This window comes from Esox lucius, chromosome 1 (assembly GCF_011004845.1).
Source record: "Esox lucius isolate fEsoLuc1 chromosome 1, fEsoLuc1.pri, whole genome shotgun sequence".
NCBI classification, from domain to species: Eukaryota; Metazoa; Chordata; class Actinopteri; order Esociformes; family Esocidae; genus Esox; species Esox lucius.
In genome coordinates this window covers 3,713,498-3,733,196 of record NC_047569.1, presented here as the reverse complement: position 1 = coordinate 3,733,196, position 19,699 = coordinate 3,713,498, and the positions used below count along the sequence as shown (strand labels likewise).

General features: G+C 42.2%; 1 protein-coding gene across 2 annotated transcripts in view; it reads right to left on the bottom strand.

Moving 5' to 3' along the window:
- Nucleotides 1-19,699, bottom strand: part of abcc5 (ATP-binding cassette, sub-family C (CFTR/MRP), member 5) — a 52,537-nt gene that overhangs the window by 2,784 nt on the left and 30,054 nt on the right. For both annotated transcript variants that reach the window (XM_013132949.4, XM_029114352.2), the window contains 13 exons: nucleotides 15,689-15,832; nucleotides 14,037-14,133; nucleotides 13,350-13,534; nucleotides 12,644-12,790; nucleotides 11,507-11,636; nucleotides 9,195-9,477; nucleotides 8,744-8,930; nucleotides 8,269-8,358; nucleotides 7,850-8,039; nucleotides 2,294-2,453; nucleotides 2,060-2,138; nucleotides 1,752-1,865; nucleotides 1,210-1,374 (listed from right to left, as the gene is read on the bottom strand). In XM_013132949.4, coding sequence (XP_012988403.2) covers nucleotides 1,210-1,374; nucleotides 1,752-1,865; nucleotides 2,060-2,138; nucleotides 2,294-2,453; nucleotides 7,850-8,039; nucleotides 8,269-8,358; nucleotides 8,744-8,930; nucleotides 9,195-9,477; nucleotides 11,507-11,636; nucleotides 12,644-12,790; nucleotides 13,350-13,534; nucleotides 14,037-14,133; nucleotides 15,689-15,832 — 1,971 coding nt within the window. The remainder of the gene's footprint in view (nucleotides 1-1,209; nucleotides 1,375-1,751; nucleotides 1,866-2,059; nucleotides 2,139-2,293; nucleotides 2,454-7,849; nucleotides 8,040-8,268; nucleotides 8,359-8,743; nucleotides 8,931-9,194; nucleotides 9,478-11,506; nucleotides 11,637-12,643; nucleotides 12,791-13,349; nucleotides 13,535-14,036; nucleotides 14,134-15,688; nucleotides 15,833-19,699) is intronic.

Genomic DNA, 19,699 nt, shown 5'->3' with positions numbered 1-19,699 from the left:
GGTTTAAGCTCCTCCTTTTTCTTGCTCACCATAAAACTAGTGTGTACTAGCGAATGCACCAACAAATGAAGCATTTGGAGTAATAAGCTTGCCTAACAAGCCCTCCTGCCTTGCTCTAAAAGATGCAATGCTGCTTTCAGAAAAATTTAGAATAATGTGGGCTGTAGCCCATCTTTCCAAAGGGCTTCTGCATGGGCACCAAAAGCATGGCAACAGTGTACATTCATTTCACAAACCACCACAAGACTACTCTAAAGTGATGGAACACAATTTGGAAACCTTTTGAAAGAGATTGTTGCGTATGCACGCTGCATCAAAGGGACAATGGACAGGGACATGTACTGTCAAATCTTGGGTGAGAACCTCCTTCCCTCAGCCAGGGCATTGAAAATTGGTCGTGGATGGGTATTGCAGCATGACAATGACCCAAAACACACGGCCAAGTCAACAAAGGAGTGGCTCAAGAAGAAGCACATCAAGATCCTGGAGTGGCCTAGCCAGTCTCCAGACCTTAATCCCATAGAAAATCTTTGGAGGGAGCTGAAGGTTCGAGTTGCCAAACGTCAGCCTCAAAACCTTAATGACTTGGAGAAGATCTGCAAAGAGAAATGGGACAAAATCCCTCCTGAGATGTGTGCAACCCTGGTGGCCAACTACAAGAAACATCTGACCTCTGTGATTGCCATTACCAAGAGTTTTGCCACCAAGTACTAAGTCATGTTTTGCAGACAAGTAGAATACTTATTTCACTCATTAAAATGCTAATCAATTTATAGAAAAAAAATTCTGTCTCTCACTGTTCAAATAAATCTACCATTAAAATTATGGACTGATCATCAGTAGGGGATAAAATATTTTTTTCCCCTCACTGTAACCAAAGTGAACAGTTAAGCTAATACTGCGAGGGACCGGTGGCTGAAGAAATTCCTAGGTAATAGAAAATACACTTTTATTTGAGAAATCGTCTGATCAGCGCGAGTAAAGATCAGTGTGGATCAGATCAAGCCAGGCTGATGTTGACTTTAAAAAGTGTGATTGAAGTTCGTATTCAGGTTCTGCACATGCGGTTCTGATAGCGAATGACCGACTGAAAGAACAAATACAATTATGAAACCTCATAAGGAATTTTGCAATAAAAAATCATCCCAAAGGAGAGTTGAGTGCTTTCAATAAATGTTAAAATTGCACACTAAATTAACTCCCATTTACCTGTCCCTGGTTGAGCACCATGATGCGGTCACAGCTAAGTACGGTGTGCAGCCGGTGGGCTATGGTCAGGGTAGTGCAGTCCTGAAATGCATTGCGGATTGTCTCCTGGATCAGTGAATCGGTCTCTGAGTCCATTGCTGCTGTAGCCTCATCCAATATCAAGACCTGGGAAAGGGGAGGAAGCACCCAAATGTCAGACAGCAGTGCTGTGACCTTAGAAGGTATACGTTGACTTTCCTACCCTGAAGTTGGATGACAGTTAGGAATTGCGGTTTTCAAACACCACCGTAAAATAATAATGCCACTGTTAATAGCTTGTACTGTCAGAACAGACATCTAGAGGTCTCAATAATAAGATTATTATCTCAACAAGATAAACTAGATTAAACAATGTTTAGATAAAAACATGCAAAACCAATATCTTTGAGCAGGTGCCGAACATAAGAGTTATGTTCAGCAAAAAAGACCGAAGTTTGCTAGTTGTCGTTTGATGACCGGTGACACACAGGAATGGGTCCGCAATCCTCAAACCAAGTGCTCACCTTACACTGCCTGAGTAAGACTCTAGCTACACAAAGCAGCTGTCTTTCTCCAACAGAGAAGTTCTCTCCATTCTCCACCACTTCTGACTCAAGCTTTAGGGGCAGCTGTGACACCTGGTTGGAGGGATAAAAGAATGGGATGGATGGAAAGTCATTTGTGATCGGAAACGAAACACTGTTTCTTAGTCCAGTGTTACTGGTGGTCCTTCTTGAGCTTCTGGCACACAAGGATCAAAACAGTTGTCTGCAGTTGTCAGGGCATTTTCTTTTAACATCTTATTACTAACTCCAGAATTCTTGATACTTACACATTCCTTCATGTGTGTCCGCTCTAAAGCATCCCAGATCTGCTCTTCGGTGTATTGGAAAAAGGGGTCCAGGTTTGACCTGTAGAAGAGAAGACGGGGACAACTTCAGGACAAAGCATTGCCAGTAATGAGAAACATCAAATCGAAGGGACAAGAGGGAACAGCTTAACAAGCTGATCTATGACCGCCAGGCTACTCTTTATTTACTGTCACAATAGTGTGTGGAGTGCCCACCTGACTGTGCCACTGAACAGCACAGGCTCCTGAGGAATAATGGACAGCTTGCTGCGAAGATCGGCCAGGCCGATGTCACAGATGTTGATGTCATCTATCTTGATGGTGCCGCCACAAGGTTCTACCAGGCGGAACAAGGCTACACCCAGAGAAGACTTCCCTGTGGACATAAGATGACAAGTGGATATATAATATGTAGAATTAGAAGTGTTACATGCGCAAACCATGAAGGGCTAACTAACCTGAATGGTAATGTCTGTTCCTGTCAAACAAATTCTTGGCATACTTTCAGTTTCAGCACTGTGAGAAAGTATTTGCCACCTTCCTCGATTTCCATAATTATTGGATATTTCTCACACTGAAAGGCTTCATATCTCCATAAAATTTTATATGAAACAAAGAGAACCCAAGTAAACCAAAAATTATTATTTGAAGGAAATAATTTATCCATCACCAACTTGCCCTGTGAGAAGAGGTTAGAACTCAACGCGTTAACCAAATTCAATTCACCATAAAATTAAATTAGAGCAGACCCACCCAGGCTGGATTAAGTAAGGTGGAATTCAATGTTCAGTCTAAACATGATTTATGTAGGACCTCACCATCAGTGTTCACAAGGTCTCAACAAGCAGCACACCATGGCATGATCGAAATAAATTCCAAAGGAGATGAGAAAAAAAGTTGTTGATTATATACATTACTGTTAAAAAGTTTGGGGTCATAAATTTCCTTGTGTTAGAAAGAAAAGCAATTCCCCCCCCCATTAAAATAACATCAAATTGATCATAGATACAGTGTAGACATTGTTAATTTTGTAAATTACTATTGTAACTGGAAAGATTTTCAATAAAATATCTAGATAGGTGTACAGAGGTTGATTATCAGCAACCATCAGTCCTGTGTTCCAATAGCATGTTATGTTTGCTAATCCAAGTCTAATTGATCATTAGAAAACCCTTTGCGATTATGTTAGCACTGCTGAAAACTGTTGTACTGATTAAAGAAGCAGTAAACCTGGCCTTCAATTGATTAGTTCAGTATCTGGAGCATCAGCGTTTGTGGGTTTGATTACAGGCTCAAAATGTCTAGAAACAAAGTCAGTCTATACTTGTTCTGAGAAATGAAGGCTATTCCATGCGAGAAATTGCCAAGAAACTGAAGATCTCATGCAACGCTGTGTACTACTATCTTCACAGAACAGCGCAAACTGGCACTAACCAGAACAGGAGTGGGAGGCCCCCAGTGCACAACTGAGCAAGAGGACAAATACATTAGTGTCTAGATTGAGAAACAGACATCTCACAGGTCCTCAACTGGCAGCTTCATTAAATAGTACCTGCATAACACTAATCTCAACATCAACAGTGAAGAGGTGACTCCGTGATACTGGCTTCTTGGCAGAATTGCAAAGAAAAAGCCATATCTCAGACTGGCCAACAAAAAGAAAAGGTTAAGATGGACAAAAAAACAGTCACTGTACAGAGTCGCCTCTTCACTGACCAACAAGTCCGATCCACGGTGGTTCCACCTTGCAACTCACAGGACTTGAAGGATCTGCTACTAAATAATGTATTGGTGCCAGATACCACAGGACATCTTCAGGGGTCTGATAGAGTCCATGCCTCGGCAGGTCGGCTCTGTTTTGATGGCACACAGAGGACCAACAGCAAATTAGGCAGGTGGTCATAATGTTTTGGCTGATAATTTCACACAAACCAGTTTTACTTAAACATGTTCTGAGGGCAGAAAGAAATTGATTGGTCCAGGCGAACACCTAATCGAAATGGAGAGAAGGTGGTGCTCATGAACATTTCAAGCTGGATCAAAAAAACAAGTGAATGTTAGCACCAAAAATTCACCAATGAATTGTAGCATAATCAAGTAATTTAGCATAACAGGCAAACTTACTCTTTCACAGGCGTTAGCAGAATTGCATGCATCTTGATGTCATTTGAAGTATTCATGAGCATCGCCCCCTTTCCATTTTGATTGGATGTTCACCTGTACCAGTCACTCACATTTTTTCTGAAAAAAACTGGTATGTGCTGAATAAAACTGGTATGTGCTGGCTCATCAGTGTGGAGAGGGTTTTGCTCCAAATGGAGAAAACTTAGAACAGTGGTGAATCATCCCCGGACTGGCCGGCCAACCAGAATTCCTCTAAGGGAGCAGGGATGACTCATCCAGGAAGTCACAAAAACGCCCCGGGCTATATCTATGAAACTGCACTACTTTCTAGCCTCAGCTTAGGTCATTGTTTCTGATTCGATGATAAGAATGACACCAAAAATGGGATTCATGGGAGAATTGCAAGGCACAAACCTCTGCCAACTATGAGGAACATGAGTGCTCATCTCACATTTGCAATAATAACTGGGCTATGCAGCAGGACAATGATCCTAAACACAAGAGTAATCCTTGAAAAGAGATTCTGTGGCAGGACCTTAAACAAGACCATCCAAAGATTCCTCCACAGCGATGTGAAAGACTGATCTCCAAATATAGGAAGTGTTTGGTTGCAGTTGTTGCTGCTAAAGTTGGCACAAGCAGCGGCGCAAACACCTTTTCACACAGGGCCAGTTGGTGTTGGATAATGGTTTTCCTAAAATAAATACAATTATAATTTAAACACTGAATTTTGTGTTCACTCTGGCTTTCTACATCTTATATTTTATATAAGAACATCGGACACCATTCAGTGTGACAATAATAGAGTAAATGAGGAAGGGTGGGCACTGTATTTTTGTAATTATATATACGAAATTTTTAAAAACACATTTAAGCTTAAGCGCTTCACACCAGAGGCGGCAACCTCCTCATGAAACGCCTTGTTTTTGCCGGACCGCGTAAGCGGAGCCGACCAAGAAGAACGAATGTCTCTTACTGAGTGAGTGAGTGACTGACTGAGTACACCTTGTTAAATAGCGTAGTGGTTAGAAAAGCGGATCTGCGAACTATAGGTCCCGAGTTTGTATCTCCTTGCAGGGACGTCCAGTAACTACATTATGGTAAGCCTGAAATAAAACAGTTTACGGTTAGATTGCGACTGTTTCTGATGGATTTTTGAAGTACGCATCTGGGCATGCATTTTGGGTCAGGATAGACAAACACATTTGCTGGCTTAACATACAGTAGTTACGTTATAGTAAGCCTTAACTGAACCTGTATATTGTTATATTGCGACTGTTTCTGGCATGGAATAGTTCATCTTCAGTCTCGCTAGCAATTGCTAAATTCTTATGATTATTCCTAGGAAGTTAGTAGATACTAGTAAGCCTATTACTGGCTAATAAGCTGTTAAAACGGCCAGTGGCAAAAGCTAACAGTTCATTGACGCTATGGTGGAGGTAAACATAATGAGAAACGTTAGTCAGTTTAACACAATCTTCAATGGAGTCTAGAGACTGCTGAAACGTGTAATGCCGTGGCGTAGTGGTTAACACTAGAACCGCCAAATGCCTATGCCAATTGGCGTTTGAGTTTGTAATTAAAATAAAACTGCCATTTTGAATGCTACACCCTCCTCCTTCCATGACTTTTCCTAAATAGGCGTATATTACATTGTTGCATTGTTGGAATTCTAAACCGATCAACAGAAAACCATTTAGAGACTATTTACATGTTTATTTTTTAACCTGTTTTCCTACTTAATCCGCCAACAGCCCATGCCACTTAGCGTTGGTACCCAAATGGTACCCAGGCACTAATCACCCCTCACTGAATGCATGACATCAAAGGATGAATGCATGTCACGATTCTCTCGACTTTTCACTTGATGAAAAAGTTAGTTATAGTCACCTTTATTGATAGTAATCGTATCAATGTCATTCACGAAGGAAAGAAAAAAACGTTCCTATGCCATGAAATGAAATAGCTTTGGCAGACTCGCTAGCAATTGCTCAATTCTTATGACTATTCCAGTAAGTTAGTAGATACCGGTAAAGCTTATTACTGGCTAATACGCTGTTAAAATGGCCAGTGGCAAAGGGCATACATGGATGCTATTTGTGGTGTAGGTAAATTTAGTAAAAAATGTTAGTCAGTTTAACTATATCAATGTCATTCACAAATGGCCAATTAACTGTTAAAACTGCCAGTGGCAAAAGAGGATTTGTTCAGGATAGATACAAAAGGCTATACTGACACCAGGCAAATGTACAGCTCCGTTGTGTACTGGTTAACGACACAGCCTTTCACATGGGCAACCCAGGTTTGAATCATGTTTTGGTCAACATCTGGGGGTTGCAACAGTGTAATATTTAAATATTCTAAATCCAATTAAGCATAAAATAAAGAATACAGTACCAGTCCAAAGTTTGGCGACACCCTACTCATTCAATGGTATTTATTTTGAAAAATGTTCCACATTGCTCAATAAGTGAAGACTTTAAGATGGAGACAACACATATGGAATCATGTTGTAACCAAAAAAGTAATCAAAATACATTTATATTTTAGATTATTCAAAGTAGCCACCCTTTGCCATGATGACAGCTTTGCACACTTGGCTTTCTCTCAACCAGGGCTTTTGCCAAAAGTCTTGAAGGAGTTTCTACATATGCTGGGCAGTTTTTGTCTGCTTTTCCTTCACTCTAATCCAACTCATCCCAAACTATGCTGAAAAACAAACTATAGTCTGGCAAAACGCAAACTAAATGGGATGGCGCGTCGCTGCAAAATGCTGTGGTAGCCAACTAGCCATGCTGGTTGAGTGTGCCTTGAATTTTAAATAAATCCCTGAGAGTTACCAGCAAAGCTCCTCCACACCGTCACACTCCTTCCATGCCTCACGGTGGGAACCACACTTGAAGGCCAGATTCACACAGACAGCCCAACACTTGATACTTGAAATCTGTGAAGCATTTATTTGGGCTTCAATCTAAGGTGCAATCTAACTGCTGATTTCTGAGTCTGGTAACTCTAATGAACTTATCTTTTGCAGCAGAGGTAACTTGGTCTTCCTTTCCTGCAGCTGAAAATTTCATCATAGCACTGTTTTTCTTTTGCGACTGCACTTTCTTAATTGTCTGGATTGATTGACCTTCATGTCTTAAAAGTAATGCTGGACTGTAGTTTCTTTTTGAGCTGTTCTTACCATAATATGACCTACTACAGTACAGACAGAATGATGGTCTTCTGTATTCCAACCCTACCTTGTCACAACACAACTGATTGGCTCAAACAAAGGATATAATTTCCACAAATTGACTTTCAACAAGGCATATCTATCCATTGAAATGCATTCCATGTTACTACCTCATTAAGTTAGTATAGAGAATACAGAGTGTGCAAAGCGGTCATCAAGGTTTGATGTGTTCACTATTACTCCACAATGTGGAAAATAGTAAAAATAAAGAAATACCCTTGAATGAGTAGGTGTGTCTAAACTTTTGATGAGTACTGTTACACCCTAAACATTTTGGAGACAGAAATGAAGTTCACAGAGAATGAAGTGAAATAGACTTTTTTCATTAAACTCTGCAGGAACATTATTTTATGTGTTGGAAGGATTTCAGATACATGATCAAATGGATAAAAAAAATAAAATTCACTGACCTGAACCAGTCCGACCTACTATGCCAATCTTTTCCTTTGGCCGGATGATGCAGGACACCTTCTTGAGAACCAGTGGCAGGTTGTCTCTGTACCTCATCTCCGTCCCGTCAAACACCACCTCACCCTCCTGAGGCCAGTCTGGTGGGGGCGCTTTGTTCTTAATGCGGGCTGGAGCCTCCAACGCTAGAGACTGGGGGGGCAGGAGAGACCACTTTGGGGTTCAGAATAATAATAAACACAATAATAGTAATAAAATTGCAAGTCATTAGTTTAACTTCATACACATGTTGGAATACAATAAAAATGTTAAAATAACTTTGAAAATCTCAAGTTCATAATGATGAAAACAAGCTGCAAGCCACAAAGTTAGTGAGACAATATGTACACTAACAGTGCAGTGCCATTAGAAGCGCAATCACCTCAATGTAGTGATGAATTCTCTCCACAGAAGTGAAGCGTGCCTCCGTTTCAGAGGCCAGCCGGACTGTGAACTGGAACAGCCCTGTGAGCTACGACAGACAGTTAATGAAAGACAGAAATTATTTATCTAATAATGTATACCCATTAGTGTGCCGATTTCCCCCCAGGATTTAATTGAGCTTTCAATGATTAATGTATGTAGGCAGTGCATAGTCATTCCACATGATGGAGAGTTGTGTGTGTATATATAAATGAAATGAAATGTAAATTGAAGATGCAGTGAGTAACTAGATAGAAGATAGTGAGAGAGAGCAAAGGAGGCAAAAAGACTAATGCTGGTAAATACTGAGAGAGAGTACTGAATGCACACACTTCATTACCATAGATTTGTAGCTAATCTACTTTAGAGGCTAAAACCTTTACGTGGATGCTAAAATTCACTCCGATAATTGTATTCCAAGCAGAAGCACCGACCTGTGCGGCGTAGGAGATGGCCAGGCCAGCATAAGCTGGGGGGATCTGTCCATGCATGAGAACGATCATGAGCGCCGTGATGCTAATCAAAGCCACACTGATGACGTCCAACCGCACAGCCAGCCAGCGCATGGCGCAGCTGAACAGGTAGAACGGTGCTTGGTTCTGATCCAGGAGTTCCTGGTACCTGGAGAACACAGACCAACAGTAAGAAGGACAGACATCTCACCATGTCACCAGGGACATTCAATATTTAGGAGGCAAGCGGGATCCCCTTTAATCAAAAGGATGGACTAAAGACCCCCCCCCCTCCTCAAGAGCAAAGGCATGATTTGTCTAAACGAAAACAAATGTACTATAGAACAGACAACATTCAAGAAAATGTTTACACAAAACAATTAACTTCTTTATTGTATCTTTAATAAGACTGATCCAAGTAGTTAATCCTAACCTGTCCAGGAACTCATGGCCCTTGTTATAGGCGTGGATGGTGGTGAGGCCCTGGATGCTCGAGGTGATGTGCGAGACGAAGGGTGACTGGGTGACATTGTCGAGCCGCTTGAGCTCACGGATGAAGACACGCGACACCATGTGAAGCACAGTGAAGAGCAAAACCAGCGGGCCCACTGCCACCAGAAACCAGGGGAAGACACTGCCAATCACGCCCAGGCAGAAGAAGACCAGGATGACGTTTTGGATAAACATCTCCGCCTGGAACGGCAGGCGTGTGTCCACTGGGAACAGTTTACAGTTTAGTAATTTAGCAGATGCTCTTATCCAGTGCGACTTACAGTTAATATATACATTTTAAGAAGCTGGTTGGAGCACACAACTAAGCAGTAGCACTCAACTCAAGTAAGTAGTTCTCGGCAAAAGTCAGTGGGAAGGCAGGAGGAGATAAGTGAGCAGATAGATGGTTCCAGAACTTGTTCCATCACTCTAATTATGTTTACAAAATTAACAATAACATGGCTAGGTTAATAACAATGAGTTATATACAGTATATTATTGTTGCAGTACTTAACAATTTTATCACACAAGTACAAATGTTAAGTGTTAACCTGTTTCCTTTTTGTTTGTAGATGTATAAAGTACAATACAAACAGTACAATGGGACAAAATGGATTAAAGCAAGTTGTTATGGAAAATTAAGATTTAAGCTTCCCAGTTGTTCCTTTCTTACATTTGATGCCTCATAACATACATACACAAGTGTTTGATACACTGCAGATTTTGCAGGTTTTCCCACTTACAAAGCATGTAGAAGTCTGTAATTTTTATCATAGATACTCTTCAACTGTGAGTGATGGAATCTAAAACAAAAATATGATTAAGTAATTTGCATTTTATTGCATGACATAAGTATTTGATACATCAGAAAAGCAGAACATAATATCTGGTACAGAAACCTTTCTTTGCAATTACAGAAATCATACATTTCCTGTAGTTCTTGAACAGGTTTGCACACACACTGCAGCAGGGATTCTGGCCCACTCCTCCATACAGACCTTCTCCAGATCCTTCAGGTTTCAGGGCTGCCGCTGGGCAATACGGACTTTCAGCTCCCTCCAAAGATTTTCTATTGGGTTCATGTCTGGAGGTTGGCTCGGCCACTCCAGGACCTAGAGATGATTCTTACGGGGCCACTCTTAGTTGCCCTGGCTGTGTGTTTCGGGTCGTTGTCATGCTGGAAGACCCAGCCATGACCCATCTTCAATGCTCTTACTGAGGCAGTCGTCCTGTCCCCTTTGCAGAAAAGCATCCCCAAAGAATGATGTTTCCACCTCCCTGCTTCACAGTTGGGATGGTGTTCTTGGGGTTGTATTCATCCATCTTCTTCCACCAAACACGGCGAGTGGAGTTTAGACCAAAAAGCTCTATTTTTGTCTCATCAGATCACATGACCTTCTCCCATTCCTCCTCTGGATCATCCAGGTGGTCATTGGCAAACTTCAGACGGGCCTGGACATGTGCTGGCTTGAGCAGGGGGACACTGCGTGCGCTGCAGGATTTTAATCCATGACGGCGTAGTGTGTTACTAATGGTTTTCTTTGAGACTGTTGTCCAAGCTCTCTTCAGGTCATTGGACAAGTCCTGCCGTGTAGTTCTGGGCTGATCTCTCAACTTCCTCATGATCATTGATGCCCCACGAGGTGAGATCTTGCATGGAGCCCCAGACCGAGGGAGATTGAGCGTCATCTTGAACTTCTTCCATTTTCTAATAATTGCGCCAACAGTTGTTGCCTTCTCACCAAGCTGCTTGCCTATTGTCCTGTAGCCCATCCCAGCCATGTGCAGGTCTACAATTTTATCCCTGATGTCCTTACACAGCTCTCTGGTCTTGGCCATTGTGGAGAGGTTGGAGTCTGTTTGATGTGTGTGTGGACAAGGATCTTTTATACAGGTAACGAGTTCAAACAGGTGCAGTTAATACAGGTAATGAGTGGGGAACAGGAGGGCTTCTTAAAGAAAAACTAACAGGTCTGTGAGAGACAGAATTCTTACTGGTTGGTAGGTGATCAAATACTTATTTCATGCAATAAAATGCTAATTATTTATTTGATTCTTGATGAGGTAGTATTTTTTAGATTCCGTCTCTCGCAGTTGAAGTGTACCTATGATAAAAATTACAGACCTCTACATGCTTTGTAAGTAGGAAAACCTACAATATCGGCAGTGTATCAAATACTTGTTCTCCCCACTGTACATACATACATACACAACATGTAGATGTGTCTATAGATTGCTTGAGCAAGTCCATACCCTCATCCATGTCTTTAGAAAAGCGATTAAGGATCCGTCCGGTGGGTGTGGTGTCAAAAAACTTCATTGGGCTGCGTAGAATCTTCCGGAAGAGCTCCTCATGCAGCTTGGATGAAGCCCGCAAAGTGCCCTAAGGGAACAACCGTATTTTGGGGGTGACTTTTAAAGCTAAACTGTTTACATAACAAGCCTCAAATTTACAGTAGATATACAGTTCAGTTGAAAAGTATTTCAGCAGTGACAAGTTCTATTGTTTTGATTCTGTACTCCATCACATTGGATTTCAGATGAAGGTCCATTTGTCCATATGACCCCTGATTTTTTTCAGAACCTTTTACCTGTTATGCTGGTGTACTCCTCTAGTTATTGTTCTCTCTGACAACATTTTAAGGGGGTTTCTTCACAATTGAAAGCATTCTTCAGCCATATCCTATGGTCATCAGTGGTCTACAAGGTTGTTTACTATTGTTAAGCTCACCAGTGAGCTTAACAATGTGCCTTAAGCAGTTGATCTTGACACATCTAATATTTTGGCTCTCTCTCTGATTGATTATTCTGACTGAGTCAGCATCAATATGGCCCGCTCTACTGACATTTACACACTGTCCAAATTACTTGTTACCCTAAAATTAGGAATCCTGTATAAAAAGGACTGTAATTCCTACATGGTTCATGATTTATGGATGTAAATACCCTCGAATAAACAAACTGACAGTCTGCACTTTAACCTCTATGCCAGTTTAATTTCAAATCCAATATGCTGGAGTACAGAGCCAAAACAACAAACTTCATAGAGTTGTAATCCAAATTATTCAACCTCCATTGCAAATAAGGTTTATTGTCTGTACTGTTTGCAGTGAACAATGCAATTGAAATAGCAAGTGGTTTCCTCAAATTCAACTAAAAATGCAACTTATAATGACTTCCCCAGTATCAAAATTATTCAAAACCTGATTTGGAATGGGGGTTGGATAATTTAGATTACAACTGTATCTCTTTCCAAATACACAGACTGCATTGTAGAAGAATCCATACTACGTCATCCCTTTTACACATTCTAATCTCCCCTAGCTTGTGCACAAACACACAATGCAATTTAATCAGACAGACAGTAAGACAAAGACTGCAGTATCTTACCTTGACAAAGACTATGCCACGCAGCAGTTTGAGAAGCAGCATGACGCCCATGGAGGAAGCATAGACTCCAGCGTAGTGCTGCATCAAGGGGTTGTCTCTCATGCTGTCACTCACCACCGAACTGTTCCCCACCAAAACTGTGGTATTCTACACACGTAGGACAGCATATTTACTCAAATAGAAGAGTATTAAGAGGTTGGGCCACATGTTTTGGTTTAACTGCCATGCATAAAAATCCCACAACAAAAGAACTAAAACAGCTGGACCTAACAGGGTCATTTTCTGGGTTGAACGAGGCAAAAAGAAGGCTATTGGTTTTAAAAGCACAGGAAGAAAAGTTGCTTATAGAAGCATTGGGAAAAGCATTATTTACAAGAAATCTATTATTCTGTGGCCTAGTGTGGTCCAGTGGGGATTGATGAGAACAACACTAACCACATGCTTGCACCCACACCAATCTAACCCACACACACACAGAAAGAAACAACAATAAAAAATGTAAAAACAACACTAACCACATGCTCGCACCCACACCAATCTAATCTAACCCACAGACGCATACACACAAAGACCAAAACAACACACATTTTTGAAATAGAATGAATCAACTCAAGAGATAGAGGTTTCTACTTTAAAGTCCAATTTCTTCCAATGTCAACTACTACATTAAAAAGCCCCTTTTTAATATAGCACCTCTGCCACTCACCCCGCTGCCCTGCTTGATCCAGTAGCTTAGCCACCAGTTGCTGAAGGCTGTGCTGCCCACGTTAAGGACAAACAAGGCCAGAATAAGGAGGAAGGCCAGTGCGCCACCTGATGCCTTGATGTACACTCCGTACACCGACCACGGGACCGAGCCCCGCCCACGCTCTTCCACCTGCATTAGCTGACCTGGGGTACATGGAAAGACTGAGGTCAATCCCAGACAAAAGGGTCCAACTGGCTTTTATATCTATGAAACAACACTGGACTTCGGGGGAAAATGCTTCAAACATCACTTTTTTACTTTTCTACTGATATGATGTCAATGAGAGGATGGCAAAATATAAAAAATGCAAAGGCAATTTTGATTTTTTGGTTGTTGTTTGTGAGGACTGTTTTGCCAACATTTGTTTCCTTTTCTAGAACCAGAAATCCATTATTCCTATTTCATAGTCCTAAAACTTACCGGTTAGACGGTCACCAAAACGTAACCCCAATTTTAACATGCCCAATAGTATGTTTTCTCCATAAACCCTGACCACTAAGGTAGAAATTACATTACCGTAGTGGGGACATGCCCAAAACCCTGATGGAGACAGATTTGTCAGGTTTTACCATCTTCAGGTCCCCACAGGTCCAAAGTCGTAGACACACACATGCACACAATCTAGCCAGCACAATTGTTCTGTACCGTTGTCTTTGCTAACAGGCTTGTCCTTCTTTACAGATCCAGACTTTGTGTTTTCTGAGGGCTTCTTTAGGGAGTTTCCAGACTTCTTAGTAGGCCCCTTTAAAGGAGATATGAAATATAACAATCATTGTAAAAACACATTATATCACAACTATATAACAATCATTAATTAGATTTTTTAATGATAATAGTTAATTTAAAGTAGTCATTTGTTATCAACTATAGCTACATGTACAGTTGTGCTCATAAGTTTGCATACCCTGGCAGAAATTGTGACATTTATTTTGAAAATATGACAGAAAAAAAAAGTATTTTATTTAAGGATAGTGATATGAAGCCATTTATTATCCCATTGTTGTTTAGCTCCTTTTTAAATCATAATGATAACAGAAATCACCCAAATGGCCCTGATCAAAAGTTTACATACCCTTGAATGTTTGACCTTGTTACAGACACACAAGGTGACACACAGGTGAAAATGTCAATAAAAGGTGAATTTCCCACACCTGTGGCTTTTTAGATTGCAATTAGTGTCTGTGTATAAATAGTCAACAAGTTTCTTAGCTCTCACATGGATGCACTGAGCAGAAGATACTGAGCCATGTGGAGCAGAAAAGAACTGTCAAAAGACCTGCGTAACAAGGAAATGGAACTTCCTAAACATGGAAAAGGATATAAAAAGATATCCAAACCATTGCAAATGCCAGTCAGTACTGTTTAATCACTTATTAAGAAGTGGAAAATTCGAGGATCTCTTAATATCAAGCCAAGTTCAGGTATACCAAGAAAGATTTCAGCCAAAACCACACAGATAAGCTAAGGAGAAATACAGGCTGCTCTGGAAAAAGAGCTCTAAAGGCACGAGAAATCTTGTGAAAACTGATGGCAATATGAATGCAGCATGTTATCTGAAAATACTGGCAGACAATTTGCATTCTTCTGCATGAAAGCTGCGCATGGGACGCTCTTGGACTTTCCAGAACGACAATGACCCTAAGCACAAGGTCAATTGACCCTCCAGTGGTTACAGCAGAAAAAGGTGAAGATTCTGGAGTGGCTATCACAGTCTCCTGACTTTAATATCATCGAGCCACTCTGGGGAGATCTCAAATGTGCGGTTCATGCAAGACGATCAAAGACTTTGCATGACCTGGAGGCAAAAACTATTACAAAAGACTGCAAGCTGTCATTGATGCTAAAGGGGTAATACACAGTATTAAGAACTAAGGGTATGCAGACTTATGAATAAGGGCCATGTTTTGTTTTATGATTGTGCCATTCTATTATGACCTAAAGTTTAATGTGAATCCCATAAGAAAGAAAATACATGTGTTTTGCCTGCTCACTCATGTTTTCTTCACAAATGGTACATAAATACTAGTTAAATTGCCGGTTCTGTTCGTAATTTTTATGGACAGAATTTCTAGGCGCAGCCAGGGGCCGGAGGGTGTCAGGTTTGGGGACCACACGATTTCGTCTCTGCTCTTTGCGGATGATGTTGTCGTGTTGGCCCCTTCAAACCAGGACCTTCAGCATGCGCTGGGACGGTTTGCAGCCGAGTGTGAAGCAGTGGGGATGAGTATCAGAAACATATTTTAAAGCATAACTTTCTATATCAACTCACACTCCTCACACATACTGTATCCTCTCACCTCACTAAAGGGCGTCTCTCCCAACTGTAGGTTATTGAACATGGCGGCGTAGTCTCCATTGAGGCGCATCAGGTCTTCATGGCTGCCCTGCTCTGTAATGCTGCCGTCCCTCATGAAGATGACGTCATCGCAGTCTACAAGGTACTACACACACACACACACACACACACACACACACACACACACACACACACACTTAATTTCCCAACACACAATTGCCACGATGATAAATATTGCTGTTCATAAAGGGAGGATTGGGCCTAAAATATCTTATGGCATCAAAACAGTCTCAAAACCCTTATTATAGTTGACTTCGCACACTCAAGAATAGCACACAGAAATTCCCACTCTGAGTGGCCAGAGCACCAGTTACAACTCAGGAGTAGTGATTGGCAATCCAAATATTTTCAGTGAGACAGGTCTTGTAGGGTTCTGGAGAGGAGAATACGGCCGATAGTAGAACCTCGGATTCAGGAGGAACAGTGTGGTTTTCGTCCAGGCCGTGGAACACTGGACCAGCTCTATACCCTTGTTAGAAATCGGCCGTTTCGTATAGTGGTTGTAATAATTAGCATACCCGTTTGTCAAGGGAGAGAGAAAGTATATTATTTATTGCAGCATTAGAAAGTCTTGTTCATGAGGTTACGGACCTGGTCTTCCTTACACAACCTCAATCTCATCTCAGTCAATCTCTTCTCACTGTAATGTTGGTTACCAGCTAGCCTATACATTAAGGGCGTTTCTAACTTTTTAGAAGTCAACCCCCATGCCATATGGCCATCGTAAACATTCCTGTCATTAGAGCGCTACCTACTGAGAGATAATCTAAACAGAGAGGTTTCGGTTGTTCTCATTATCTAGGCACATTCACTTCCAATGAAACGTACATTCATATTGCAATTGTTAATGCTCAGATTCCACAGTCCTCCCTATCAAACATTTAAAGAAAAACATTACATGTTTGATAAAACATTACAATTCAATTCCTAATGAAAAGAAAAGGCCCATACGCATATGTTACAAATGACTAAAATGAAAGAACAAAATGAGTATCTGACCAATCAGGTCTTATTGTTCCTCAAATGAAAATGAATGTAAACAAGACAATTGACACACCACACTCCGACACATAACTCAATGTATGACAGTCATCAATCCTGTCCCCACCTCAGATTATAAAGGTCAAGAAACATTGAGATCAACAGGTTATTATCAGTGTTAACAGTGTTCAGCAGAAAACCAGACTCAACATGACATCATGATTAAAACATTTCCCCCAAAGTCCATTGAACAATCAAAACCCCCCTTGTCCACATCATGATCCATGCGACAAAATCATACAAAAGACTCCTTTTCGTTTTTGATGGTATCCTATTCGCGCCTTGCTTTTTAAACATGAACGCATCATGCGCGTCAGAGGCTGCAGTCCTCTTGTTGTATTTGTACAACTGGACGGCATTATATTTTTACTTGTACAAGTCACTGTAAAATTGCCGAAAAATACAATATCACACACTTATCCCGAAAAGGAAAATGGAGTGTCATCATACTATGGCGACATGGAATACAGTTTAGCACTGAAGCACACCGGTCAACGCCCCAACAAATTGAGACGGACTGTCCGCACCCGCAGACAGATTCCACGCAATAAAAATCACGGCCTAGTCGGGTCGTCATAGGGCTTCTTTGGGCAAACTAACACTTTTTGCAATCTTGACAGTTCGTTCTATGGCGTAGTTTTACGACTCACTGTTCAGTTGTCTTCAGCAACCAGTAACCGGAAAAACAACTTCTTCCTCATGATTGCAAATCGAGCCCCTAAGCTCTCCATCCGAAGTTCAGCAGAATCGTTAAAACATATCCATCGGGTAGCGGCAGCATCATGTTAGAAATCGGCCGTTTCGTATAGTGGTTGTAATAATTAGCATACCCGTTTGTCAAGGGAGAGAGAAAGTATATTATTTATTGCAGCATTAGAAAGTCTTGTTCATGAGGTTACGGACCTGGTCTTCCTTACACAACCTCAATCTCATCTCAGTCAATCTCTTCTCACTGTAATGTTGGTTACCAGCTAGCCTATACATTAAGGGTGTTTCTAACTTTTTAGAAGTCAACCCCCATGCCATATGGCCATCGTAAACATTCCTGTCATTAGAGCGCTACCTACTGAGAGATAATCTAAACAGAGAGGTTTCTGTTGTTCTCATTATCTAGGCACATTCACTTCCAATGAAACGTACATTCATATTGTAATTGTTAATACTCAGATTCTACACCCTCTACAGGGTGATGGAGGGTTCATGGGAGTTTGCCCAACCAGTCCACATGTGTTTTGTGGATTTGGAGAAGGCATTCGACTCTGTCCCTCGCGGCATCCTGTGGAGAGTGCTTCGGGAATATGGGGTCCTGGGTCCTTTGCTAAGGGCTGTCAGGTCCCTGTAAGACCGAAGCAGGAGCTTGGTCCGCATTGCCGGCAGTAAGTCAGACTTGTTCCCTGTGCATGTTGGACTCCGGCAGGGCTGCCCTTTGTCACCGGTTCTGTTCGTAATTTTTATGGACAGAATTTCTAGGCTGCTTAGACTGCTGCCCCCGCGACCCGGCCCCGGATAAGCGGAAGAAGATGGATGGATGGAATTTCTAGGCGCAGCCAGGGGCCGGAGGGTGTCAGGTTTGGGGACCACACGATTTCGTCTCTGCTCTTTGCGGATGATGTTGTCGTGTTGGCCCCTTCAAGCCAGGACCTTCAGCATGCACTTGGACGGTTTGCAGCAGAGTGTGAAGCGGTGGGGATGAAAATCAGTACCTCCAAATCCGAGGCCATGGTCCTCAGTCGGAAAAGGGTGGCTTGCCCACTTCAGGTTGGTGGAGAGTGCCTGCCTCAAGTGGAGGAGTTTAAGTATCTAGGGGTCCTGTTCACGAGTGAGGGAAGGATGGAACGGGAGATTGACAGACGGATCGGTGCAGCTTCTGCAGTAATGCGGTCGATGTATCGGTCTGTCGTGGTGAACAAAGAGCTGAGCGGCAAAGGCGAAGCTCTCAATTTACCAGTCAATCTACGTTCCTACTCTCACCTATGGTCATGAGCTTTGGGTCATGACCGAAAGGACAAGATCCCGGATACAGGCGGCCGAAATGAGCTTTCTCCGCAGGGTGGCTGGGCGATCCCTTAGAGATAGGGTGAGAAGCTCGGTCACCCGGGAGGAGCTCAGAGTAGAGCCGCTGCTCCTCCACATCGAGAGGGGTCAGCTGAGGTGGCTTGGGCATCTGTTTCGGATGCCTCCGGAACGCCTTCCTGGGAAGGTGTTCCGGTCACGTCCCACCGGGAGGAGACCCCGGGGAAGACCTAGGACACGCTGGAGGGACTATGTCTCCCGGCTGGCCTGGGAACGCCTCGGTGTCCCCCCGGAAGAGCTGGAGGAAGTGTCTGGGGAGAGGGAAGTCTGGGCATCCCTGCTTAGACTGCTGCCCCCGCGACCCGGCCCCGGATAAGCGGAAGATGATGGCATGGCATGACAGGTCCCATTTGGGCTCAAAAAGAACCCCATAACAATAAGTGCAAGACTCCTATGTAAAGGCAAAAAAGTAGGCACATCCAAATAAGTTAGCTGGTATCTGTCCTAATTATCTTCTTTTTTTTTTTTTTTTACTGACATTAGCTTACAGGAAAACAAACAGGAGTGTAAATTAGGGGGGGGTGGGAGGGTCATGACCCCCCCCAATATTACAGACAGGCCAGTGTGATCCCCCTGGAAAAGAGTGAAAATCCTGGGATCCATTGACCCTGACCCCCCCCCAATATACAATACACCGTTGCAAACAACCCATCACTACTCAGTGAGCAGAGAATCGCAAGGTTATACATGTTGAGAGCTCAGACAGTGTTGCATTGAAACTCATCTGCTTCTTCTCGAAATTCCCCTGTGCTTTCTTAAGTGTTTACTAGGCTGGCTAATAATGAGACGACTGGCTTACAGTGAATTAAGGAAGTATTCAGACCACTGCACTCAACAT